Genomic DNA, 27,855 nt, shown 5'->3' on the forward strand with positions numbered 1-27,855 from the left:
TTATCCACTTTGGGGGCAAAAACACGAAGGCAGAATATTATCTGAATGGCAGCAGATTAGGGAAAGGGGAGGTGCAATGAGACCTCGGTGTCATGGTACATCAGTCATTGAAAGTTGGCATACAGGTACAGCAGGCGGTGAAGAAGGCAAATGGTATATTGGCCTTAATAGTTAGCGGTTTTGAGTGTAGGAGCAGGGAGGTCTTACTGCAGTTGTACAGGGCCTTGGTGAGGTCTCACCTGGAATATTGTGTTCAGTTTTGGTCTCCTAATCTGAGGAAGGACATTCTTGCTATTGAGGGAGTGCCGCGAAGGTTCACCAGACTGATTACCGGGATGACTGGACTGACATATGAGGAGAGACTGGATCAACTGGGCCTTTATTCACTGGAGTTTAGAAGGATGAGAGGGGATCTCATAAAAACATATAAAATTCTGACCGGACTGGACAGGTTAGATACAGGAAGAATGTTCCCGATGTTGGGGAAGTCCAGAACCAGGGGACACACTCTAAGGATAAGGGGTAAGGCATTTAGGACTGAGATGAGGAGAAACTTCTTCACTCAGTGAGTTGTTAACCTGTGGAATTCCCCAACGCAGAGAGTTGTTGATGCCAGTTCGTTGGATATATTCAAAAGGGAGTTAGATGTGGCCCTTACGGTCAAAGGGATCAAGGGGTATGGAGAGAAAGCAGGAAAGGGGTACTGAGGTGAATGATCAGCCATGATCTTATTGAATGGTGGTGCAGGCTCGAAGAGCCGAATGGCCTACGCCTGCAACTATTTTCTACGTTTCTATGTTTCTATGTCTGGAAGGTCATTGTCAGCATCATCATCCACAGGACCTAACTTCAGAGCACAAAGAGGTTCAGTAATCTCACAAGAGCAGCAAGAATGACACAAGGATGTGTCTCAACAATACATGCTAACACTCTTTTCACCCACTCCTGAAGCATCACATCCTTCAGCATACAAGAGCACAATGCAACATTTTTATCCTTATGCCAAACAAATTTACTTCTTCCTTTGTTATCTTCTCATCGCATACTAACACCATTCTCTTCGCACACCCTAGCTCTTGCACACCACCATTCCGCCCAATATTCATTCTTAGCCCTCCGCAAAGTAGAGCTCGAATCCCTGAAGATTAATGGCTTAGACAAAACCATGAGGATCAGGGAAGGCGAAGCTGGTAACTTATCTGATCAGGGTGTCTGCCTAGTACTCATAACTTTTCAATCATCCCAGCAAATATACAGCAAACTTCACAACTTCAAGCTGCATTCTGAAGACTGTCAGCTGCTAATGTCTAGCCTCTCGGTGTCATTATAACTCTTGTCCTTTTTCTGTTTCCTCTAGTTTGTTCTCAGCATCTGAACCCAGCATAAGAAGACACATCTGAGGATCATTGTCAAGTGCTCCATCCCTCCGAAGCACCAGGATAGACAGTGGCACTCCACATAGGTTAGTTAGTCAGCCAAATGGGTCTGCTAATGGTGAAAAACTGAGAATGAGCAACGGTATGTACTGGTGGCTGGGACAGCCCTGGACAAAGCTTTCCGGAGGGTGAGGCCCTGTCCCAGCTTTGTTGAGCACGACAGCGATGAAGACTTCAGGGATCCATCAATGAAAATAAAATGGCTTGCCTCTCACAAAGTTATAGCTGGTATTGGAAGGCCTGCCAATCAGTTTTAGCACCATGGCTGAAAGAATGGAGAAGTCCTCCTCCAGCCTATGTGGTGTCATCTCAATAGGCATCAGCACTCTGTAGTCTACCTTGGAGACTGTGGTCATCTCCAGAGACACTCCCACAAAATGAACCAGTATCATCAACCTTTGCAGCTTCGGTGGAAGCTCAAATAATGAAGCAGTCCATGCCGGCATGCAGCAAGACCTGGATGACATTCCTGTTTGGGCTGATAAGTGGCAAGTAACATTCACGCCACACAAGTGCCAGGTGATGACTATCTCCAACAAGCGAGAGTCTAACCATCTCCCCATGACATTCAACGGCATTACCATAACTGAAAATAAATTAAAATAAATAAAAATAAATAAAAATTTAAAAAAGCATCCTGGGGTCACCATTGACCAGAAACTTAACTGGACCAGCCACATAGATATTGTGGTTACAAGAGCAGATCAGAGGCTGGGTATTCTGCGACAAATGTCTCACCTCCTGACTCCCAAAGCAATTCCACCATCTACAAGACATAAGTCAGGAGTGTAATGGAATGCACTCCACTTGTCTGGATGAGCCCAGCTCCACCCAACACACAAGAAGTTTGACATCATCCAGGAAAAAGCAGCCCACTTGATTAGCTCCCCATCCACCATCTTAAAGATTCAATCTCTCCAACACAGATGCATAGTGGATGCAGTGTCTACCATGTACGATCTGCATTGCAGCAACTCACCAAGGCTTCTATGACACCACCTCCCAAACCCACCAACTCAAAGGACAAGGGCAGCATGCGCGTTGGAACACTAGCACCTCCAAGATCCCCTCCAAGTCACACAACATCCTGACTTGGAAGTATATCGCCATTTCATCATCGCTGGGTCAAAATTCAGAACATAAGAAGCATAAGCATAAGAAATAGGAGCAGGAGTAGGCCATTTGACTCCTCGAGCCTGCTCCGCCATTTAATAAGATCATGGCTGATCTGATCATGGGCTCAGTTCCACTTCCCTGCCCACTCCCCATAACCCTTTATTCCCTTATCGCTCAAAAATTTGTCCATCTCCGCCTTAAATATATGCAATAACCCAGCCTCCACAGCTCTCTGGGGCAGTGAATTCCACAGATTTACAACCCTCTGAGAGAAGAAATTCCTCTTCATCTCAGTTTTAAATGGCTGGCCCCTTATTATAAGGTTTTACCCCCTAGTTTTAGTTTCACCTATGAGTGGAAATATCCTCTCTGCATCCAACTTATCGAGCTCTCTCATTATCTTATATGTTTCGATAAGATCACCTCTCATTCTTCTGAACACCAATGAGTTTAGGCCCAACCTACTCAACCTATCGTCATAAGTCAACCACCCCATCTCCGGAATCAACCTAGTGAACCTTCTCTGAACAGCCTCCAATGCAAGTATATCCTTCCTTAAATATGGAGACCAAAACTGCACGCAGTACTTCAGGTGTAGCCTCACCAATATCCTGTACAGTTGTAGCAGGACTTCTCTGCTTTTATACTCTATCCCCCTTGCAATAATCGCCAACATTCCATTTGCCTTCCTGATTACTTGCTGTACCTGCATATTAACTTTTTGTGTTTCATGCACAAGGACCCCCAGGTTTCTTGGTACTGAAGCACGTTGCAATTTTTCTCCACTTAAATTATAATTTGCTTTTCTATTTTTTCCGCCAAAGTGGATAACCTCACATTTTCCAACATTATACTCCATCTGCCAAATTTTTGTCCACTTACTTAACTTGTCTATATCCCTTTGCACATTTTTTATGACCTCCTCACAATTTGCTTTCCCACCCATCTTTGTATCATCAGCAAACTTGGCTACATTACACTCGGTCCCTTCATCCAAGTCATTAATATAAATTGTAAATAGTTGAGAACCCAGCACCGGTCCCACTGGTTACCGTTTGCCAACTGGAAAATGACCTGTTTTCTGTTAGTTAGCCAATCCTCAATCCATACTAATGTGTTACCCTGAATCCCATGAATTGGCTAACAAGAGGCCCAGCTGAAAATCATGGTGTTAAAAAAGATGGACATTTCGCACATGCGCAGATACGTTCCAATCATCCCGGTCATAGATGAAACTTTAGGACGCACCGATTTATTTGCGCATGCGCAGATGAATCAACCCACTTCCATTACAGCAGGAGAGATGGCACAGCAGGAGGGAAGACAACGTGCATGCCGCTTCTCTTCAGCGGGTCTGAGGCATTAGTGTAGGCCATAGAGAGGAGGTGTCCTGCACTGCATCTAGTGAGTGGAAGGAGGCCCGTACACAGTCTCTTCAAAAGGATATTGAGGGAGATAACCCTGGAGGGGTCAGCGGCAGACACAGTGGCCAGAACTGGCACTCAAAGCTGTAAGAAGTTTAACAACCTCACAAGGGTTGTCAGGGTGAGTAGACTTCACATTTATGTAGGCCTGCCATGGTTGCAAGATCAGTGACTCACACAATGTTAAGTCTTTGATGGAGCTGCCTCTTCTCTATGGGTTCCAGGTCATGGTGTAGGTTGAGGCATGCAGCGGCCTGGCCCGGAAATCGGCGCGGTCCCGGCCTGCAAGACCATCAGCAGGCCGGGGCCATTGGAGGGAGCAGCGTGCGGCGGCATACCACTGAAGGGAGCAGCGCGTGCTGCTGTAGGAAAGCAACGGCTATGAAACCAGATCACTAATTGCAGTGCGGGCAGGCACAGCAGGAGGGGCGAAGGAGCGGCAAGAGTCCATAGAGGGAAGTGACCAGGACCCAGAAGAGGCGTGAATCTGGGGCTCAGAAGAGGCAAGGGCCCAGGGGCAGCATGGGCCAGCCCACACTGTGATACATGTGAGTTCAGTCTGAGCAGCAGAGCTGGTCTCCAGTTAGTCTTGGGTAATCCTTGCCACTGGACCAAGACCTAGCTCTGTCAAGTCCGTGTGGTGGCTTGTGTGCCACGGCCACCACACATTAAAAAAAATCCAAATACAGGCATCTTCCACTCTTCACGATGTAGTTCAGGATCTGGAATATTAGGTCCTGTGAACTCATCCATTTTTGGCTTGGAATCAAGTCATCCTCGCTTCGAGGAACTGCCTATGATGATGACGGTGGGTTGTAGAAGCCACCTTAAAGCTGTGGGCGCACAACTCCAGCCATGCCCTCTGCATTCAGGATGCACGTACCCTCTTAGAATCATAGAAATTTACAGCACGGAAGGAGGTCATTTCGTTCCATTGTATCTGCGCTGACTGAGCAGCAGCTATCCAGCCTAATCCCACTTTCCAACTCTTGGTCCGTAGCCCTGTAGGATATGGCATTTTAAGTGCACATCCAAGCATTTTTTAAATGTGGTGAGGGTTTCTGCCTCTACCATCCTTTCAGGCGGTGAGTTCCAGAACCCCACAACCCTCTGCGTAAAGACATTTCTTCTCAAATCCCCTCTAAACCGTCTACCAATTACTTTAAATTTATGCCCCCTGGTTGTTGACCCCTCTGCTAAGGGAAATAGGCCCTTTCTATCCACTATATTTAGGACCCTCATAATTTTATACACCTCAATGAGGTCTCCCCTCGGCCTCCTCTATTCCAAAGAAAACAAACCCAGCCTATCCAATCTGTCCTCATAGCTAAGATTCTCCACCCCCGGCAACATCCTCGTAAATCTCCGCTGTACCCTCTCCAGTGCAATCACGTCCTTCCTGTAATGCAGTGACCAGAACTGCACACAATACTCCAGCTGTGGCCTAACCAGTGTTTTATATAGTTCAAGCATAACCCACCTGCTCTTATATTCTATGCCTCGGCTAATAAAGGCAAGCATTGCGTATGCCTTTTTAACCACCTTATCCACCTCGCCTGCTATCATCAGGGATCTGTGGACATACACTCCCAAGTCCCTTTTTTCCTCTACACTTCTCAATATCCTCCCATTTAATGTGTATTCCCTTCCCCAAATGCATTACCTCACACTTCTGTGGATTAAATTCCATTTGCTACTGCTCTGCCCACCTGACCAGTTGATTGATATTTTCCTGCAGTCTGCAGCTTTCTTCTTCATTATCAACCACACAGCCTATTTTTGTATCATCAGCAAACTTCTTCGTCATATTGAAGTCTAGGGGCTAGACTTTCCACTTTTGTGCAGATCGGCCCAAAATGGGCGTTATTTCCAGCGTTGGCAGTTAATATGGGTTTTGAGATCACCAGATTATTGCCCGTTTTCAAAACCCCAACTTTCCACTTTATAATGGGCGTTACCGTGAGCGATGTGAAATGGGCGTTAGCGTTAATATTTTTGACCTTCTGCCGTAAACTGTCAGTGTCCATAGCAACACCATAGCAAAGGTCATTTCTCGTGTTTCAGGAGGTCAGGGGTCATCAATACATGCACAAAAGAGGAGAGAGAGAGGGAGCAGAGAGGAACTGAAAGCATGTGTAGGTGTGTTGTGTGGTTGGTTGGCTGTTTTGGGAGGTAGGGGGGAAAGTTACCAGCAGCAAAAAGAATTGTGAGCACAAATAATGTTGTTCCCACAGAGTTTTTTGGGGAAAAAAATATAGTTAAAATGGAAGGGATGGAGGAGGCGACACAGCAGGCTGTGGAGACTGAGGACGCTGGCGAAAGCAGTGAGGTGGGAGAGGAACTGTTGGGAGGACGAAAATGAGCTCGGAGATTCTCCGATGAGGCAAATGCCTCCCTCCTGCAGGAGATGGAGTAATGCTGGGGTCAATTGACCCAGTGAGGGAAGCCCACCCCAAAGGTCTACCAGAAGATATGGGCCGATATAGCTGAGGTGGTCTCGTCGGCAACCAACGAGGTGCGTGCGGGCAACCAGTGCCACAAGTGCTGGAACGGCCTAGTCGGATCCGCCAGAGTAAATATTACATTTATTTCCATTTACTTATATATTTATATGATTTGAATTGTAAGTGTAATGAGTGATTAAAATCAGATATGATGTCTTGCACTTATACTGGGAATGTTTTACTCAAAGCCTGCGTTGACAGTGTACGTCTTTAGGTAAATAATGATAATTTTCTTAATAAACATGATTACATCTGTCGGTTATGTGTTGTATCAGTCTCTGTGACAGTACCTAGCAATGATCTCATGCAATGATCTCATGCCATGTTGTGCTGGTGTTACCTTTTACAGAAGAGGCTTTCGAAGAATAGGGCTGAACAGAGGTGAATGGATGGCGGTCCACTAGTCATCAGTGAGCTCATCAACATTGAGGAGCGGGTGCTGGCGTTAGTGGGGAGCCACCCCGGTTGGCCATGCAAGCAGCAGCAGAAGCTGATGTGAGGCCACGTGAGTAAAGTATACACCATTGCGTGATGTAAAGTCAATAGATGCCACACCCACTCACATCCGACCAATAATATATGATAGATGATTGATAAAAGTATTCTCTAAATAATGATGGCCTCATGAGAATCATTGCAATGCAGAATTTTGTCATGGTCATGAAATATGATGTCTGTGATGATTTTGATAGCGGTGGTGCTTTTGATGTGCATATGCTGTGTATAGCGTTGGAATCACCTTGTGACCCGAGCACCACCTTCTCCTTTAATAACCTCATTTATGTTTTGTAGCTCAGCCAGCAGCGCGGTCCCATGCAAGAACACCGAGCTAAAAAGCTGGGGGTCCGGGGCCAGATTCGCCGGACGATCGTGCATCTGGTGCTGAGGAGCCTCGATTATCGCGCATGGAGCTGTAGGGTGCCTTCTCCAGAGTTGACAGTGCCGACTTTGAGGAGCATGCATCGCCAAGCTCCAAAATGCATTCAACACCGATTATATGCTTGGGGGAAGGGGGGTATCTTATTTTTTTGCATTTGTGTTCTTTGATTATGAAGTGTGTTGGAAATGTGAATACTTTTATGAATGATATAAATGTCATCAATTTGTTGTGGGGTGGGGTGGTTTTTACAGTTATAATTATGATTTTATACAAATGCGCTCATTAAATGTTTTTTATTTCATATAACCTTGTTGTGCATTGTTTCACGTGTTATTGGACAAGTTCAGATAAGACCGCTTCTCCCTGTAAGTGCGTGGGGTGTAAGTTCTCGTCCTCCTCCTCAGTATGCCACCTCTTTGACTGGGCACATAATGCTCTTGAATATACCTTCTGCCATCTCTAGTCTGCAGCATGTGCATAATCATCAAGTCAGGCTGAGAAATTACAGGCCCCATTACGATTCTTTGAGGATGTAACGAACAGGGTGGATGTAGGGGAACCAGTGGATGTGGTATATTTGGACTTCTAGAAGGCATTTGACAAGGTGTCACATAAAAGGTTACTGCACAAGATAAAAGTTCACGGGGTTGGGGGTAATATATTAGCATGGATAGAGGATTGGCTAACGAACAGAAAACAGAGAGTCGGGATAAATGGTTCATTCTCAGGTTGGCAATTAGTAACCAATGAGTTACCGCAGGGATTAGTGCTGGGACCCCAACTATTTACAATCTATATTAATGACTTGGAGGAAGAAACCAAGTGTAACGTAGCCAAGTTTGCTGATGATACAAAGATGGGAGGAAAAGCAATGTGTAAGGAAGACACAAAAAATCTGCAAAAGGACATAGACAGGCTAAGTGAGTCAGCAAAAATTTGGCAGATGCAGTATAATGTTGGACATGCGCTTTGGCAGAAAAAAATCAAAGAGCAAGTTATTATTTAAATGGAGAAAGATTGCAAAGTGCTGCAGTACAGCGGGCCAATGGAATCTTGGCCTTTATTGCAAAGGGGATGGAGTATGAAAGCAGAGAAGTCTTGCTACCGTTGTACAGGGTATTGGTGAGGCCACACCTGGAATACTGCATGAAGTTTTGGTTTCCATATTTACGAAAGGATATACTTGCTTTGGAGGCAGTTCAGAGAAGTTTCACCAGGTTGATTCCGGAGATGAGGGGGTTGACTTATGAGGAAAGGTTGAGTAGGTTGGGCCTCTACTCATTGGGATTCAGAAGAATGAGCGGTGATCTTATCGAAACGTAAAGATTATGAGGGGGCTTGACGGGGTGGATGCAGAGAGGATGTTTCCACTCATAGGGGAGACTAGAACTAGAGGGCATAATCTGAGAATAAAGGGCCGCCCATTTAAAACTGAGATGAGAAGAAAGTTCTTCTCTCAGACAGTTGTGGATCTGTGGAATTCGCTGCCTCAGAGAGCTGTGGAAGCTGGGTTATTGAATAAATTTAAGACAGAAATAGACAGTTTCTTAAACGTTAAGGGGATAAGAGGTTATGGAGAGCGGGCAAGGAAGTGGAGCTGAGTCCATGATCGAATCAGCCATGATCGTAATAAATGGCGGAGCAGGCTCGAGGGGCCATATGGCCTACTCCTGCTCTTATTTTTTATGTTCTTATGTTTTTATTAATCACAATCAGTCTTATACCTATTGTTCACAAACAATAAATTTACCTACGAAAACACCTAAAATAAATTAAATCGTCCACAGAATGAGAAGATTTTTGTTCAGATGTTCAAATCACCTTAAAAGAACTGCACAGTACATCAAAACTCCCCAGAAGTTGAAGCAGCCTCTAAAATGAACCGACCTCCGATTTACAACATGGCGTCCATACTGCTGGGCTTAGTTCAGGTGAGAGCAACTTTTTCTCAGCGTTTTTTTCGGCGAGCGTTATTTTCGGCGATATGTGGGCGAGGTGCCGAAAGTAACGCTCGGCAATATTATGGGCATTAGTTTCGCTCATTCTGGTGTTTATGGCAAAATTATGTAGGCGGGCGGTATTATTAATTCTCTGCGTTAACTACATGCCGAAAGTAACGCTGGGCGATAAGTGAGCGATACATGGACGTTAGTTTCCATTTTGTTGCTAAATGGCCGATATCTGGGCATTATACCTCATCTCAGCGTTAAAATGGACGGTAAGTGAGTGGCATCAATGCAAAAAAAGTGGAAAGTCTATGCCTAGATCATTGATGTAAACCACAACAAGCAAGGGACGTAGCACTGAGCCCTGCGGAACCCCACTGGAAACAGTGTATCTTTCCCTGCTTTCATCCGCTGATGACACTTCATGTGCCCAGGTCTGAAACAAGTTCCCTTCGTTGTTCGAACCAGGCATCAGGAAGTTCCAAGGAGCAAAAGTGCAGATCCACCTAATTCCGGGGGCGCAACCCATCCATCACAAGGTGAGAACAGTATCTTACATGATGAGAGAAAGGGTAAAGATCAAGCTAGACTGGCTGCAACGAGAGAGCATCATTTCGCCGATCGAATTCAACGAGTGGGCCAGTCCGATTATTCCAATCCTGAAGGGAGACGGCACCGTCAGAATCTGTGGTGATTACAAAGTAACTATCAATCATTTCTCCCGACAGGATCAATGACCACTACCAAAGTCTGATGACCTTTGTGCTATGCTGGCGGGACGAAGCTGGACTTGACCTTAGCCTAACTGATGCAGGAGCTGGAGGAATCATCGAAGGGCCTCACCTGCATCAACACGCACAAAGTTCTCTTCATTTATAACAGATGCCCGTTTGGAATTCGATCAGCAGCGGCGATATTCCAGAGCATCATGGAAAGCTTACTGAGGTCGGTCCCGCACACAGTGGTCTTCCAGGACGACATCTTGGTTACAGGTCGGGACACAGTCGAGCATCTGCAGAACCTGGAGGAGGTTCTTAGTCGACTCAACAGTGTGGGGTTCAGGTTAAAATGCTCGACCTGCGTTTTCCTGGCGCCTGAAGTGGAGTTCCTGGGAGGAAGAATCACGGCGGATTCAGGCCCACCGATTCGAAGAAGGAGACAATGGAGAATGCAGCGAGGCCATTGAACATGATGGAGCTGCGGTTGTTCCTAGGACTCCTGAACTACTTTGGTAACTTCTTACCGGGTCTCAGCACACTATTAGAACCACTGCACGCCTTACTGCGTAAAGGAGATGAATGGGTATGGGGCAAAAGCCAAGAAAATGCCTCTTTAAAAGCTAGAAAATTGTTATGCTCAAACAAATTGCTTGTGTTGTATGATCCATGTAAGCATTTGGTACTAGTGTGTGATGCGTCGTCGTACAGCGTCGGGTGTGTATTGCAACAAGCTAATGAATCTGGGAAGTTGCTTATGCATCCAGAAGTCTGTCTAAGGCTGAGAGAGCCTACAGCATGATTGTAAAAGAAGCGCTAGCGTGTGCTTATGGGGTAAAGAAAATGCATCAATATCTGTTTGGGCTCAAATTTGAACTGGAAATTGAGCATAAGCCACTGATATCCCTTTTTTCCTAAGTAAGGGGATAAATACGAATGCATCGGCCTGCATCCAGAGATGGGTGCTCACGTTGTCCGCATACAACTACGCCATCTGTGTAGAAAACTGTGCTGATGCTCTCAGCAGACTGCCATTGTCCACCACAGGGGTGGAAATAGCACAGCCTGCAGATTTAGTCATGGTTATGGAAGCATTCGAGAGTGAGCAACCACGCGTCACAGCCCAACATATTAGAACCTGGACGAACCAGGACCCCTTACTGTCCCTAGTAAAAAATTGTGTCCAGTGTCCCAGTGGAAATGCAAGAAGAGATAAAACAGTACCAACGGCTCAAAGATGAAATGTCTACGCAGGCAGACTGCCTTCTGTGGGGTAATCGGGTAGAAGAGCAGGGACACTTTCATCAGTGACCTCCATAGTACTCATCCAGGCATCATAATGATGAAAGCAATAGCCAGATCCTATGTGTGGTGGCCTGATATCGATGCAGACTTAGAGTTCTGTGTGCACAAATGTAATACGTGTTCCCAGTTAAGCAATGCACCCAGAGAGGCACCACTAAGTTTATGGTCTTGGCCCTCCAAACCGTGGTCCAAGGTCGATGTCGACTATGCAGGCCCGTTTTGAGTAAAATGTTCCTTGTGGTTGCAGATGCTTACTCCAAATGGATTGAATGTGAGATAAACACGTCCGCTGCCACCACTGAAAGCCTGCGGGCCATGTTTGCCACGCATGGACTGCCTGATGTTCTTGTGAGCGACATCGGGTCATGTTTACCAGTGCCGAGTTCAAAGAGTTCATGACCCGTAATGGAGTCAAACATGTTACATCTGCCCCATTCAAACCAGCATCCAATGGTCAGGCAGAGAGAGCAGTGCAAACTATCAAGCAGGGCTTCAAGAGGGTAACTGAAGGCTCACTGCTGACTCGCCTATCCCGAGTCCTGCTTAGCTACCACACGAGACCCCACTCGCTCACTGGGATCCCACCTGCTGAACTGCTCATGAAAAGGGCACTTAAGACAAGGTTCTCGTTAGTTCACCCTGATCTACATGAACAGGTAGAGAGCAGGCAGCTTCAACAAAGTATATATCATGATAACGCAAATGTGTCACGCAAAATTGAAGTCAATGATCCTGTATTTGTGTTGAACTATGGACAAGGTCCCAAGTGGCTTCCCGGCACTATTGTGGCCAAAGAGCAGGGTGTTTCGGGTCAAACTTTCAAATGGACTCATTCACCGGAAACACTTGGAACAAATCAAACTCAGATTCATGGACTATCCTGAGCAACCCACTTTGGAGCCCTATCTTCTTTGACCCCGCAACATACACACCAGTGGCACCCGACACCGCGGTTGACCACGAAGCAGAACCCATCACCCGCAGCAGTCCAGCAGGACTCACCACACCAGGCAGCCCAGCAAGACCAGCTGCACAGCAGCCCAGCGGGGGCCCAACAAACGAATCACCAAAACCAGCATTTGCACCGAGACAATCAACTGGGGAAAAAAAGGCCCCAGATCGACTCACCTTGTAAATAGTTACACTGGTGACTTTGGGGTGGAGTGTTGTTCTATCTGTAAACCTATATATACCTTGTATAGCCACCAGAGGGCTTATCCCATGTAGTCCCAAGGAATCCCACAATCCCTTGGGAGCACAGGTACTTAAGGAGGCCTCACAGGCTGGAGAGGCACTCTGGCGACCTGCAATAAAAGATTAAGTTCACATTTCACTTTGAGCTCACAGTATCCAGTCAGACTCTTTATTCAGGAGTGTCTTGAGAAGTGGTGCAGAAGGGAGGAATTCAAATTCCTGGGACATTGGAACCGATTCTGGGGGAGGTGGGACCATTACAAACTGGACGGTCTGCACCTGGGCAGGACAGGAACCAATGTCCAAGGGGGAGTGTTTGCTAGTGCTGTTGGGGACGGGTTAAGCTAATATGGCAGGGGGATGGGAACCTATGCAGGGAGACAGAGGAAAGTAGAATGGGGGCAGAAGCAAAAGATAGAAAGAAGAAAAGTAAAAGTGGAGGGCAGAGAAACCCAAGGCAAAAATCAAAAAGGGGCAAAGTCTGTTAAAAAGACAAGCCTGAAGGCTCTGTGCCTCAATGCGAGGAGTATTCAAAATAAGGTGGATGAATTAACTGCACAGGCAGCAATTAATGAATATGATATCATTGGCATCACAGAGACATGGCTCCAGGGTGACCAAGGCTGTGAACTCAACATCCAGGGATATTCAACATTCAGGAAGGATGACAGAAAGGAAAAAGAGGTGGGGTAGTGCTGCTGGTTACAGAGGAAATTAAAGCAATAGTAAGGAAGGACATTAGCTTGGATGATGTGGAATCTGTATAGGTGGAGCTGCGGAATACCAAAGAGCAGAAAACGTTAGTGGGAGTTGTGTACATACCACCAAACAGTAGTAGTGAGGTTGGGGACAGCATCAAACAAGAAATTAGGGATGCATGCAATAAAGGTACAGCAGTTATCATGGGCGACTTTAATCTACATATAGATTGGGCTAACCAAACTGGTAGCAATACGATGGAGGAGGATTTCCTGGAGTGTATTAGGGATGGATTTCTAGACCAATATGTCGAGGAACCAACTAGAGGGCTAGCCATCCTAGACTGGGTGATGTGTAATGAGAAAGGACTAATTAACAATCTTGTTGTGTGAGGCCCCTTGGGGAAGAGTGACCATAATATGGTAGAATTCTTTATTAAGATGGAGAGTGACACAGTTAATTCAGAGACTAGGGTCCTGAACTTAAGGAAAGGTAACTTCGATGGTATGAGACGTGAATTGGCTACGATAGACTGGCAAATGATACTTAAAGGATTGATGGTGGATAGGCAATAGCAAACATTTAAAGATCACATGGATGAACTTCAACAATTGTACATCCCTAGCTGGAGTAAAAATAAAACGGTGAAGGTGGCTCAACCGTGGCTAACAAGGGAAATTAAGGACCGTGTTAAATCAAAGGAAGAGGCAGAAATTTGGCCAGAAAAAGCAGCAAACCTGAGGACTGGGAGAAATTTAGAATTCAGCAGAGGAGGACAAAGCGTTTAATTAGGAGGGGGAAAATAGAGTATGAGAAGAAGCTTGCTGGGAACATAAAAGCTGACTGCAAAAGCTTCTATAGATATGTGAAGAGAAAAAGATTAGTGAAGACAAATGGAGGTCCCTTGCAGTCAGATTCAGGTGAATTTGTAATGGGGAACAAGGCAATGGCAGACCAGTTGAACAAATACTTTGGTTCTGTCTTCACGAAGGAAGACACAAATAACCTCCTGGAAATACTAGGGGACTAGTGAGAAGGAGGAACTGAAGGAAATCCTTATTAGGCAGGAAATTGTGTTAGGAAAATTGATGGGATTGAAGGCCAATACATCCCCAGGGCCTGATAGTCTGCATCCTAGAGTACTTAAAGAAGTGGCCCTAGAAATAGCGGATGAATTGGTGATCATTTTCCAACAGTCTATCGACTCTGGATCAGTTCCGATAAACTGGAGGGTAGCTAATGCAACACCACTTTTTAAAAAAGGAGAAAGAGAGAAAATGGGTAATTATAGAGCGGTTAGCCTGACATCAGTAGTGGGGAAAATGTTGGAATCAATTATTAAAGATGAAATAGCAGCGCATTTGGAAAGCAGTAACAGGATTGGTCCAAGTCAGCATGGATTTATGAAAGGGAAATCATGCTTGACAAATCTTCTGGAATTTTTTGAGGATGTAACTAGCAGAGTGGACAAGGAAGAACCAGTGGATGTGGTGTATTTTGACTTTCAAAAGGCTTTTGACAAGGTTCCACACAAGAGATTAGTATGGAAAATAAAAGCACATGGTATTGCGGGTAATGTATTGACGTGGATAGAGAATTGGTTGGCAGACAGGAAGCAGAGAGTCGGGTCCTTTTCAGAATGGCAGGCAGTGACTAGTGGGGTGCCGCAGGGCTCAGTGCTGGGACCCCAGCTATTTACAATATACATGAATGATTTAGATGAAGGAATAGAGTGTAATATCTCCAAGGATGACACAAAACTGGGTGGCAGTGTGAGCTGTGAAGAGGATGCTAAGAGGCTGCAGGGTGACTTGGACAGGTTAGGTGAGTGGGCAAATGCATGGCAGATACAGTATTATGTGGATAAATGTGAGATTATCCATTTTGGGGGCAAAAACACAAAGGCAGAATATTATCTGAATGGCGGCAGATTAGGAAAAGGGGAGGTGCAACAAGACCTGGGTGTCATGGTTCATCAGTCATTGAAAGTGGGCATGCAGGTATAGCAGGTGGTGAAGAAGGCAAATGGTATTTTGGCTTTCATAGCTAGGGGATTTGAGTATCGGAGCAGGGAGGTCTTACTGCAGTTGTACAGGGCCTTAGTGAGGCCTCACCTGGAATATTGTGTTCAGTTTTGGTCTCCTAATCTGAGGAAGGACGTTCTTGCTATTGAGGGAGTGCAGCGAAGGTTCATCAGACTGATTCCAGGGATGGCTGGCCTGTCATATGAGGAGAGACTGGATCGACTGGGCCTTTATTCACTGGAGTTTAGAAGGATGAGAGGGGATCTCATAGAAACGTATAAGATTCTGACGGGACTGGACAGGTTAGATGCAGGAAGAATGTTCCTGATTTTGGGGAAGTCCAGAACCAGGGAACATAGTCTTAGAATAAGGGTAGGCCAGTTAGGACTGAGATGAGGAGAAACTTCTTCACTCAGAGAGTTGTTAACCTAAGGAAATCCCTGCCGCAGAGAGTTGTTGATGCCAGTTCATTGGATATATTCAAGAGGGAGTTAGATATGGCCCTTACGGCTAAGGGGATCAAGGGGCATGCAGAGAAAGCAGGAAAGAGGTACTGATGGAATGATCAGCCATGATCTTATTGAATGCTGGTGCAGGCTCGAAGGGCCGAATGGCCTACTACTACACCTATTTTCTCTGTTTCTATGTTTCTATGAGATGAGGAGAAACTTCTTCACTCAGAGAGTTGTTAACCTGTGGAATTCCCTACTGCCGAGAGTCGTTGATGCCAGTTCATTGGATGTATTCAAGAGGGAGTTAGATATGGCCCTTATGGCTAAAGGGATCAAGGGGTATGGAGAGAAAGCAGGAAAGGGGTACTGAGGTGAATGATCAGCCATGACATTGAATGGTGGTGCAGGCTTGAAGGGCCGAATGGCCTACTCCTGCACCTATTTTCTATGTTTCTATAACAAAAAAACACTTTGTGATATGAAGTTCAGTCTCCTTAAATAAGCTTTTATTTTTTTTTGTTTGAGAGAATTCCTTCTCTGCATCGTTGCAAATTGTAGCCTCCTGTAGCGGACGGCTTCTGAAACAGCTATTTGGGATATTTATATCTGGAGTATTGTGTCCAATTCTGGGCACTGCACTTTAGGAAGGCTGTGAAGACCTTAGAATGGGTGCAGAAAATATTTACAAGAATGGTTCCAGGGATGAGAGACTTCAGTTACATCGATAGACTGGAGAAACTGGGATTGTTCTCTTCAGAGCAGAGAAGATTGAGAGGTGGTTTGATAGAGGCGTGCAAAATCATGAGGGGTCTAGACAGAGTAGATGGAGAGAAACTGTTCCTATTGGCGGAAGGATCGAGAACGAGAGAACACAGATTTAAGGTGATTGGCAGAAGGTCCAAAGGCGACATGAGGAAAAACTTTTTTACTCAGTGAGTGGTTATGATCTGGAATGCAAGGTCTGAAAGGATTGTGGAGGCACATTCAATCATGGCTTTCAAAAGGGAATTAGATAAGTCCCTGAGAAAAAAAAAATGCAGTGCTGTGGAGAAAGGGCAGGAGATTGGGACGAGCTGAAGTTCTCTTGCAGAGAGCTGACACTGGGTTGACAGGCCGAATTGCCTCCTTCTGTGCTTTAACAATTCTTTGATTCCATGATTCTGCATATGGGAATGCCCTTCGTGTACCACATAGAAAGGGTTCCGTGACAGAAGAATGGAGAGCAACAGTTCTCTCTGCCGAAAACTGTTGAAATACAGTTTGCAGAATCCTTTTAGTTACACCGCTGAGAATATTCTTTACAATCGCTTCAGTCAAAGCTGATGTTTTTAGACAAGGTTTGTGGCAATTCAAAGCTTGCTACCTCATCCTATATAGAACTACATAGAATCCATTGTCTTGAAACAGGCCATTTGGGCCAACTGATTTATGGCGTGTTTATACTCCACACAGACTCCTTCTAGTTGAATGACCTCTTTCTAGCCTGCCCATGTATCCTTCTAATTCCTTCTCCTTCATGTATGTATCAAGCCTCCCCTTAAATGCATCAATGCTATCTGCTTCAACTGCTCCATGTGGCAGTGAATTTAACATTCTCCCCACTCAGTGTAAAGAAATTCCTCCTAAATTCTTTGGGGCCCTATTTGCCCTTTTTTTGCGCCACGTTAGCGCCGCCAGAAGGAAATTGCATCTTCACCTGGGGGCAGGTGGTGGTGGAGCCTGGGGCAAAATTGCTCCCGAGATTTTGGGGACGATTTGGAGCGCCTAGAGATTTGCAACCTGGGCCGGCGCACAACCAGCGATGACGTCATAGCCGTGCATGCTGTTATATATGTAAACCTGTAAATACCTTGTGCAACCAACAGAGGGCTCATCCACTGGAGTTCCAAGGGATCCCACAATCCCTTGTGAGCCACTGGTACTTAAGGAGGCCTCACAGGCTGGAGAGGCACTCTGGAGACCTGTAATAAAAGACTAAGTTCACACTTTACTTTGAGCTCACAGTATCTGGTCAGACTCTTTATTCTTATACAACACATGCCGACCCCTCACTGCCCTGTGCCAACCCCTTTGTGCCCCTCGGAAGAAATTGCCCCACGGGGCGCTGGCATCCACCCGGGGCAACCCTTAAGGGGGAGGCCATGTGCGCCAGGGGCTACCATTTTTTTTTTGTCGGCCAACTTTTCCGTCAGCCTGACAATGGCGGCTCTCGTCTCAACTAAACTGCTATCATGTGGCCCGACACTGCTCTTTGCATGGCCAGCTGGCCAGGTCAAGACTGTCTCTGACGGTGACCACCAAAGGGCCATGCAGAGTCCGCAGTGCCCCTCCTCTTTAAATGAACAACTGACCTAAATCTAGTACTGAAAACAAGTGAATAAGAGCTGAAAGCCTATCTCATAGCAGGCAGTACCACAGCCATGAATGAGACAATGGCAATTTTTATGTGCATATTGAATGAATGAAGAAGAATCTTACTTGATGTGTAAAATTACTTTAGTTCCTACCTGTGTTCAGTTCAATAAAATCTACTGTAATGGTGGAGCTGAGTTCTTCAATCTCTTGTTGAAAAGTAGCATAGTACTCGATTTCTGTTCGGAGTTCATACAGGCTGGGATTACTAGCCATAAATGTCTATGTAGAAATGATCAGAAATAAATTATAAATTTAAATTAAACCCACAAAATATTTTCAGATACTGTATTTTATAAATGTGCAATTTACTGAAGATGGACATTATAATAAAAATATATTTCATAGTATGAAGTTTATAGATTTTCACTGACTGGTCTGTAATTGCCAGGTTTATCCTTCTCTCCTTTTTTGAACAAGGATGTAACGTTTGCAATCCTCCAGATCTTTGACATTACCCCCATATCTAAGGAGGATTGTGGCCACACCTCTGCAATTTCTTACCCTATTTCCCTCAGCAACCTAAGATACATCTCTTCCAGACTGGGTGATTTATCCACTTTAAGTACTGCTAGCCTTACTAGTACCTCCTCTTTTTCTATTTTTATCTCATCTAGTATCCCAGCAACCTCTTTGTTTACCTTAGCTTTGGCAAAAGGCCTCTTCCTTGGTAGATACTGATGCAAAGTACTCATTTAGTACCTTAGCTATGCCTTCTGCATTCTCCAATCCTTCTCCATTTTGGTCCCTAATTGGTCCCACCGCTCGACTGACAACACTTTTACTGTTAATATGCCTATAAAAGACCTTTGGATTCCCTTTTATGTTAGCCACCAGTCTATTCTGGTACTATCTCTTTGCCTCTCTTAGTTCCTTTTTCACTTCTCTATACTTTTTATATTCAGCCTGAGTTTCCCTTATATTATCAAGCGTCCCCCAGTTCTGATAAAAGATTATCGACCTGAAATATTAATTCTGTTTATTGCTGCTTAGTATTTCTAGCATTTTCTGTTTTTGTTTCAGAATGAACATGTTGGTGTAGGAGGCAGGGCTTTAAATTCCTGAGGCATTGGGACCACTTCTGGGGGAGATGGGACCTGTACAAACTAGACAGGTTGCACCTTAACAGTGCTGGGACCAATATCCTCACGGGGAGATTTGCTAGTGCAGATGAGAGAGTTTAAACTAGCTTGGCAGGGGGATGGGAACCTGAGAACAAATTCAACAGGGAAGGAAGTAAAGCTGAAATTGGAAAGCAAGAATGTAGAAAGTGAATCTGTAAGACAGAGCAAACAGTTAGTAAGTCATAATCAAGGAGGTCTTCCTCTGCTAAATTGTATATACTTCAATGCAAGGAATATAGTGAATAAGGTGGATGAGCTAAGAGCACAAGTTGTTACTTGGGAGTATGACATTATAGCCATTACAGAGACATGGCTGAAAGAGGGGCAAGTTTGGTAGCTCAACATTCCTGGTTACAGGATTTTTAGACAAGACAGAGAGGGGGATAAAAAAGTGGGGTGGAGCCTGCTCTCTGCGCCGAAAAATGCAGCTGGGCCTTCTGCGCATGCGCGGGAAAAAAAACGTAATGGACGCGCATGCACAGTAGAGCTCCAAGCTGGCAATCCAGACCGGGACCGGGGTCTCAAGTGGGCGCAGCTAGGAGAAGCAGAGAAAGAAAGGCACATTTATATATCCAAGGTAAGCATAAAGTAAGGCAAGAATGGGATGATTTATAGTCACTTTTAAGTTGCGTGTAATAAAGGAGAATATTGACTTATTTTGCCTTTAGTTATTCATGGAAATTATAGTCATACAGAAAACTGTGGACTTATGTTATGCTCGGTTATTCATTCATGTTATGTTGGTTTGGATGACCATGCAGGGCTAAAGAATTCCGATGTGATGTGATGATATAGGATTAAAGGACTTGTAATTTTTGTGAAGGTGGGGCTAAATGATGACAAAGGGAGATTGTTAAACTGTTGCAAACACTTTATTGATAAGTTGAGTTTGGATTCGTGCTTCTGCCGTCCCTGAGGAGTTATCTGAGTAATGGTCCTCCTGATACTCCATATTCTTTTACCTCCAAAACAGCAATGGCATTTCTGGATAAAACAGTTACTCCCTCCCCCGCCGATCCTCTCCGGTCCCCGAGTGAGTGCTTACTCGGTCTGCTCTGCTTCCCGCCCCAAGCCCAGGCTGAAGGGCTTGCCGGTAAGTGTGCTCCCTCTCCCACCGACCCTCTCGGGTTCCTGAGTGAGTGCCAGTCCTGGTCTGCTGTGGCCCTGAGTGAGTGTCGGTCAGTGCGCTCTCTCCCCCGCAGACCCTCTCCGGAGCCCGAGCGAGTGTCGGTCCTGGTCCGCTGTGGTCCTGAGTGAGTGCTGGTCGATGCGCTCCTTCCCCCACAGACCTTCTCCGGTCCCCGAGTGAGTGCCTGTCCTGGCCCGCTGTGGTCCCGAGTGAGTGCCGGTCAGTGCACTCCCTCCCTCGCCGACCCTCTCTGGTCCCTGAGTGAGTGTTGGTCCCGGTCCGCTCCAGTGCCCGCCCCAGCCCAGGCCAAGTGACCTCCGATTTACTTATCTGCGCCGATTTCTTTAACTCTCCACAAGGGTTTTCTCGAGAGGCCACATACGCTGGCCTAAGCAGAAATGGAGTAACTATCAGCTGGCCAAAGTTCTCTAAATGGCCAGAATTGGCGTAGGTGGCTGGTTACACCCCATTTGGATGAAAAAAAAACTTACCTAAAAAAAACATACCTAATGAGTTATGCTGGTGAAAATTGATTGGGGTAACTGTGAATTTTTAAGTTCGGCCAGAAAAATCAACTTTCTCCAAAGAAACGGCGCAAATCACTGGGGAAAATTGAGCCCATTGATTGCGACAAATATAGTGTGAAGGGTGCGGAATTCTTAAAATGCATTCAAGAGAACTTTTTTCATCAGTATGTAACACACCAAACATGAGAGATGGTGGTTTTGGATTTAGTTCTGGGGAATGAAGCTGGGCAGGTGGAGGGGCTATCAGTGGGAGAGCACTTGTATGCCAGTGACCATAATTTAGTCAGATTCAAGATAATTATGGATAAGGACAAGGATAGACCGGGAATAAAAGTCCCAAATTGGGCCAAAGCTAACTTTGCTAAGTTGAGAAGTGATTTGGTCACAGTGGACGAGAAACAGCTACTTGTAGGTAAATCAATATCGGAACAGTGGGAGGCATTCAAGGACATCTGTCGTTGGGAAAATGCTGGACTCTATTATTACGGAAGCAGTAGCAGGACATTTGGAAACGCATGATTCAATCAAGCAGAGTCAGCATGGTTTCATGAAAAGGAAATCATGTTTGACAAATTTGCTGGAGTCCTTTGAGGATGTAACGAGCAGGGTGGATAAGGGAGAACCAGTGGATGTGGTGTATTTGGATTTCCAGAAGGCATTCAATGAGGTACCACATAAGACGTTACTGCACAAGATAAAAGTTCACAGGGTTGGGGGTAATATATTAGCATGGATAGAGGATTGGCTAACTAACAGAAAACAGAATTGGGATAAATGGGTCATTTTCCAATTGGCATACAGTAATTAGTGGGTGCCGCAGGGATCGGTGCTGGGGCCTCAACTATTTACAATCTATTTTAATGACTTGGATGAAGGGACTTAGTGTAATGTAGGCAAGTTTGCTGATGATACAAAGATGGGTGGAAAAGCAAATTGTGAGGAGGACACAAAAAATCTGCAAAGGGATATAGACAGGTTAAGTGAGTGGGAAAAAAATTGGCAGATGGAGTATAATGTGGGAAAATGTGAGATTATCCACTTTGGCAGAAATAACAGAAAAGCAAATTATAATTTAAATGAGAAAAATTGCAAAATGCTGCAGTACATAGGGACCTGGGGGTCCTTGTGCATGAAACTCAAAAAGTTAGTTTGCGGGTACAGCAACTCATCAGGAGGCAAATGAAATGTTGGCCTTTAATGCAAGGGGAATAGAGTATAAAAGCAGAGAAGTCTTGTTACAACTGTACAGGGTATTGGTAAGGCCACACCTGGAGTACTGTGCACAGTCTTGGTCTCCGTATTTAAGGAAGGATATACGCATTGGAGGCTGTTCAGAGAAGGTTCACTAGGTTGATTCCAGAGATGAGGGGGTTGATTTATGAAGATATGTTGAGTAGGTTGGGCCTATACTCATTGGAGTTCAGAAGAATGAGAGGTGATCTTATCAAAACGTATAAGATTATGAGGGGGCGTGACAAGGTGGATGCAGAGAGGATATTTCTATTCATCAGGGAAACTAAAACTAGTGAACTAGCAGAAAATGGGGCCGCCCATTTAAAACTGAGATGAGGAGGTTGCAAATCTGTGGAATTCTCTGCCCCAGAGTACTGTGGAAGCTGGGTCATTGAATATATTTAAGGCGGAGATAGACAGATTTTTGAGCAGTAAGGGAGTAAAGGGTTATGGGGAGCGGGCATGGCAGTAGAACTGAGTCCATGATCAGATCAGCCATGATATTAAATGGCGGAGCAAGCTCGAGGGGCCAAATGGCCTACTCTTGCTCCAATGTCTTATGTTTTTATGTTCTTATGACGACCTTCTCTCAACAAATCCGTGCTGACTGTCCTTGATTAATCCGTGTCTTTCTAAATGAAGATTTATCCTGTCCTTCAGGTTTTTTTCCAATAATTTTCCCACCACTGAGGTTGGGCTGACTGGTCTGTAATTACTTGGTCTATCCCTTTCTCCCTTCGTAAATAAAGGTACCACATTAGCAGTCCTCCCTGGAGTAATGAGATAGGTCCAGTACAGTAATGAGCAGTAATGAGATGAGTACATTTTAAATAAAAAGAGGAGATATATTAAATAAACTAATCAAACTCAAACAGGATAAAACCTAGGGCTGGAATTTCGGTTCACTTGTGCCTCTGGTAGCGTCCCGGAGTGGCGGTAAAGGGTGTCTGAAGACGTTATGACGAATGGACAACTTTTATCACTCGGCCGGCAAATTCGATTCAGGGTTTGCGGCACCGCAAAAACTTTACGCCCCACCCTCTAATTTCAATGAAATCATGACATCAATCATGCAATGCTCCACGAGTGCCCCGGCTGCAAAATTATGCCCTAACGCCGTATCATACGCTCCAAGTGACTCCTTCTATGCCTCTGGCTCCTTCCAGGCTGCAGCAGGGCACATATGCAACATCTCTCAATATGTTGCACATTGTTGCATTCGTCATGTCACAAAGGTTCTCTACACCGACAGAATGGACTTCATAACGTTCCCAGTGAATGGCATGAGCCAGAATGAGTGGGCATGTGGGTTTGGTAGAATTACAGGCTTCCTGAGGGGTTAAGGAGTCATTGACTGCACAGATGTGGCCTTGTGAGCACCACTACACAACGCAGAGATATTCAGAAAGGGATACCACTCCCTAAACATACAGCTGGTGTGCGACCACACGCAACGCATCCTCGCAGTGAATGCCCACTATCCAGGGAGGGCACATGATGCTTTCCTTGTTTCAGTCACCAAGGGAACGGTGCGGCTGGCTGCTCAGAGACAAAGTATACAGCCTAGCCACCTGGCTCATGACCCCCCATCGCAACCCCATCTCAGATGCGGAGCAGCGCTACAATGAGAGTCATGCAGCCACCCGCAACATCATTGAACAGACAATTGGGGTGCTCAAGCAGCGATTCTGAAGCCAGGACCGCTCTGGAGGTAGCCTTCAGTAGGTATCTGAATTCATTGTGGTGTGCTGAATGCTGCACAACTTGTCCATCATGAGGGGCCAGGTATTGCCAGTGCGGATTGCAGGCCCACTTCAGGAGGAGGAGGAAGACGAAGAGGAGCCCGGCGAGGCCCCGATTGGACAGCCACACCATCCACGGGGGAGGCAGCATTGAAATGCTGCCAGGCCAAGAAGCGTACGTCGTCAACTCATAATGGATTGGTTCACTTGAATGGAGGAAGCTGAGGGACGGAGCTAATACTGGACATGCTACGTGCCACCATGAAGGCACATCTTTGGTGAACTTTGGAATGGTACACAAGACACAAATGATACAAAATGGTAAAAGTCACATTTTACTGGAACAAACTAACAAACTCCAAAAAATACCATGTAATATAAACCACTCTGTTGCAACGCACTTAACAACAATGAAGTGCATTAATTCACCTTAACTATTTACACGCGACATAAAGAAAAATCATGGCATCTCCTCAATATTGTCCTACACCTTAATCGGACTTGCCCAGAGCTTTGCCCCACAACCCTTTCCTCCCCTCCCACGTCTGCTGCTCCTCCTCAATGAAGCCTCAGTGCCTACAGCAAGGCTGCTTGAGGGTTGCTGTGATAGTGAGCCAAACAGTGTCGACGGCCTATGATGACACTCTGGACCAGCACTAGGCCTGGAAGACCTGGCTGCAGACTGCTCCGCCTCAGCATCAGTGGCAGCAGTCTGTGATGGAATGGGAGTGGACCGTTAGGTGCAAGGTTGGAGAGTCAGTGATGGGAGCCGGAATGCTGTCATCTTGAGGAAGGACAGTACCTTCCATTTCCCACTGACACTGACTCAAGGCTGAGTCTCGGCATCCGGAGCATGATGTGCGACGACAACTTGCTGACCTGCCTCCCTGAGGAACACAGAGAGAATGGCAGCAGTCAGTGATTGCATGACATCACCTAGCTGGAGCGTGGCTTGTGCCTGTGATGCAATCACTGCTGCCATGTCACCCATGGCACATGCCATCCTCTCTGGGACTCCACCATCGCTACTGGAGCCCATCTGCCTCTGTGAGTGGGCAAGGATGGGCTCGCTGGAGTCCTCAGATGCACAGACAATACAATGCATCAGGCGGCCTCCGCCACACTCACAGAAAGTGCGTTTATACTCTGCGGGACCCTACCCAATGCACCCATGAGCTCATAGTGCATTTCTGTGTTCTCCCTACATAGCCACCAAGTCCAAGTCCATGTCTGCCTATCTCTGAGCAGGACTACTGTGCCAACTCACCCTCCGGTGAGCTGGCCTCTGAGCTTCCCCTCCCACTGGGTGTTGCTGTAGGCCACTGGGGCCAGGAGCCTCAGAGTCTCCAACCCCTCAAAGTCACCCTTCTTCCCCAATATTGTGTCACCACATGGTGGGACAGATGGGGTCTCAATGCTCAGATAGCACACTGTCCTCCCCTCCCTCGTCGTCTCCTCCATGTCCAGATGTCGACAGTTCACGGAAAGGCTGCTGCGCTTCTGGCTGGTCATCTGTAAGCACAAAACAACAAGACATGTGGTTAGCAACAGGGGAGGGGGCAGGCAGATAAGAGGAAGGTGGCATTGGACATCTATATGTAAAGGGGAGCGGCCACTTGATATTAGGGGTCAAGGAAGTCACATCACTCTCAAATGCCATTCACATACCGTCACTACCCGTAGGGGGCTCGGCCTCACCACTGACTACCGTGGGAACTGGGGTGCCCCATGAGAGCCGACAATCTCTGCTCCACTTTGGTCAGCTCCTGCAGATCAGGCTGTCTACCTCTGGTCTGATGCTGCTCCCTCCAATTATGTGATAACTCTGCCTGCAATAAAAGCAAGAAGAAGGATTGGATAAATGTGCACCTCCTCTTGTGCCATGTGTCTTTCATAGTAGAATAGCTGCCATTGTGTGGAAGTGCAAATGTGGCCAGTATAATCTGTGTGGTTAGTGACTGAGCATGTGGAAAAACTGGGAGGAGTTGAGAGTCAGATAGCATAGCGGTTCAGGGTGATGTCTGGACAATGCATAACAACAGTGAAAGGGGTGTGCAAGGAGGGTTGACAATGAATAGGGGACAAGAGGGTATGTGCATCCTGAATGCACAGGGCATGGCTGGAGAAATGAGCCTTCGGCTTTCAGGTGCCTTCAACAACCCACACCATGGCCTGGAACAGATAGAGAAGGGGCATTGCCATCAAAACTTGCAACCATGGCAGGGCAACATAAATGTGAAGGGTACTCAACTTGATGCCCCTTGTGAGGTCGTTAAACTTCTTGCGTCATTGGGTGGCAGTTCTAGCCACCGTGTCTGCCGCTGACACCTCCTGGGCTATGTCCTCCATATCCTTTTGAACACACTGGGCATGGGTCTCATTCCACCCGCCAGATGTGTTGTAACCTACAAGGCTACGGACCAACAGCTGTAACGTAAGATTAGGCTGGATAACTCTTTTTCAGCTGACACAGACATGATGGGCTGAATGGCCTCCTTCTGTGCTGTATTTTTCAATGATTCTATGATTCCTTCCAGTTTAAACAACCATTCACCAGCCTTTGACACTAGCTTTTGAAAGGTGGTGGTTTGTAGCTGAAAGTTAACTGGAAGATTTTTCTGTGTGGGGTAATAGCAGAAGTTGGTAGCAAGCACACACCAAGAATCTCCAAAGCTGCACTGGACGTTGGTGCAGGAGGTAGAAAGGAGGAGGGACAACCACTGTTTCCAAGGAATCCTTCCAGGCACTTGACGAGGAGGCAGTGGGAAGAGGTAGCTGACAATGTGAATGCAAGGAGAATGGCTCCTTGTATATGGTTGCATTGCAGGAAGAAGTTCATTGATCTGACAAGAGTTCTCAAGGTAAGATTAATCTTCAAATGGCATCTCATAACAGCTGCACTACACAGCCTCATCAACTGCTGAATTCACACCCATCCCCCAACAACTTGCATTCTGCAACAACCTGTACTGAATAGTTCAATTCATTTGCTTAACCTCACCTTCACACACTCAGAACTATTATAAACCTCACACCCATATCTCACATATACACTGCCAACTATTCAACCATGACAGCCATATCACTCAAGCATCTCACAAGATCCTCTTTCTCGTAGGCTGCCACTGCTGAAGGAGCAGAAGACTGCACATCCTTTCCCCCCTTGAGGACATGGTGCTGTCCATAATGGGAAGGGGCAGAGCAAAGACCGTGGCCACTAGTGGTACTGAAGAAACCGCTGAGCACTGTTTCTGCCTCCCTAATCCTCCTTCTCTCTTTTCACTTCTCCTTTTTCCCACACACTCTAAATGAGAATCTGCAGATGAGTTCAGTGATCAGATGATTTCACTTCTCTCTCTCTGCCCTCCCCATGCCACAACCTAATCATTGTTCCTTTTTCATTGCAGGTCACCAAGACGTCTTCAGCCAATGGACAAGATCATGATCTTACTCTCGCACCAACTCAGACACTGACAATACACGGACTTTAGCAGCTAGGTTGGAGGAGGGATCTGCATGTCATGAGTCAATGGGTACAAGTGTGCACGAGCAATGGCGGGGGTATAGGACAACACAGATGACAGCTTGCTGGAGGACGAGATCATTTACTAATACTGCTGCAGAGGACTCAGATATGGAAATTGATGGGCCAGGTTACTGAAGATTCATAGGCACACACCAAGAAATACTTACAATCATAGAAATTTATTGTACAAAAGGAGGCCATTTGACCCACCATGTCTGTGCCAGCAGAAAAAAGAGCTATCCAGCCTGATCTCTGAAGGTAGCAGGACAGGTAGATAAGGTGGTTAAGAAGATACTTGCCTTGATTAGCCGAGGCATAGAACATAAGAGCAGGGAGGTTATGTTTGAATTATATAAACCACGAATTAGGCTGCAGCTCGAGTACTGTGTAAGTTCTAGTCACCACATTACAGGAAAGATTTGATTGCACTAGAGAGGATACATAGGAGATTCATGAGGATGTTCCC

The 27,855-nt window shown here is 45.9% G+C and overlaps 1 protein-coding gene across 1 annotated transcript in view; it reads right to left on the reverse strand.

Moving 5' to 3' along the window:
• The window catches only part of LOC139266712 (dynein axonemal heavy chain 8-like), a 2,132,242-nt gene that overhangs the window by 934,183 nt on the left and 1,170,204 nt on the right, over positions 1-27,855 (reverse strand). Inside the window, exons 33-34 of the mRNA XM_070884298.1 lie at positions 25,293-25,375; positions 18,204-18,330 (exon numbers count right to left, since the gene is read on the reverse strand). Coding sequence (XP_070740399.1) covers positions 18,204-18,330; positions 25,293-25,375 — 210 coding nt within the window. The remainder of the gene's footprint in view (positions 1-18,203; positions 18,331-25,292; positions 25,376-27,855) is intronic.

Source organism: Pristiophorus japonicus, chromosome 7 (genome assembly GCF_044704955.1).
Source record: "Pristiophorus japonicus isolate sPriJap1 chromosome 7, sPriJap1.hap1, whole genome shotgun sequence".
In the NCBI taxonomy this organism is placed as follows: Eukaryota; Metazoa; Chordata; class Chondrichthyes; family Pristiophoridae; genus Pristiophorus; species Pristiophorus japonicus.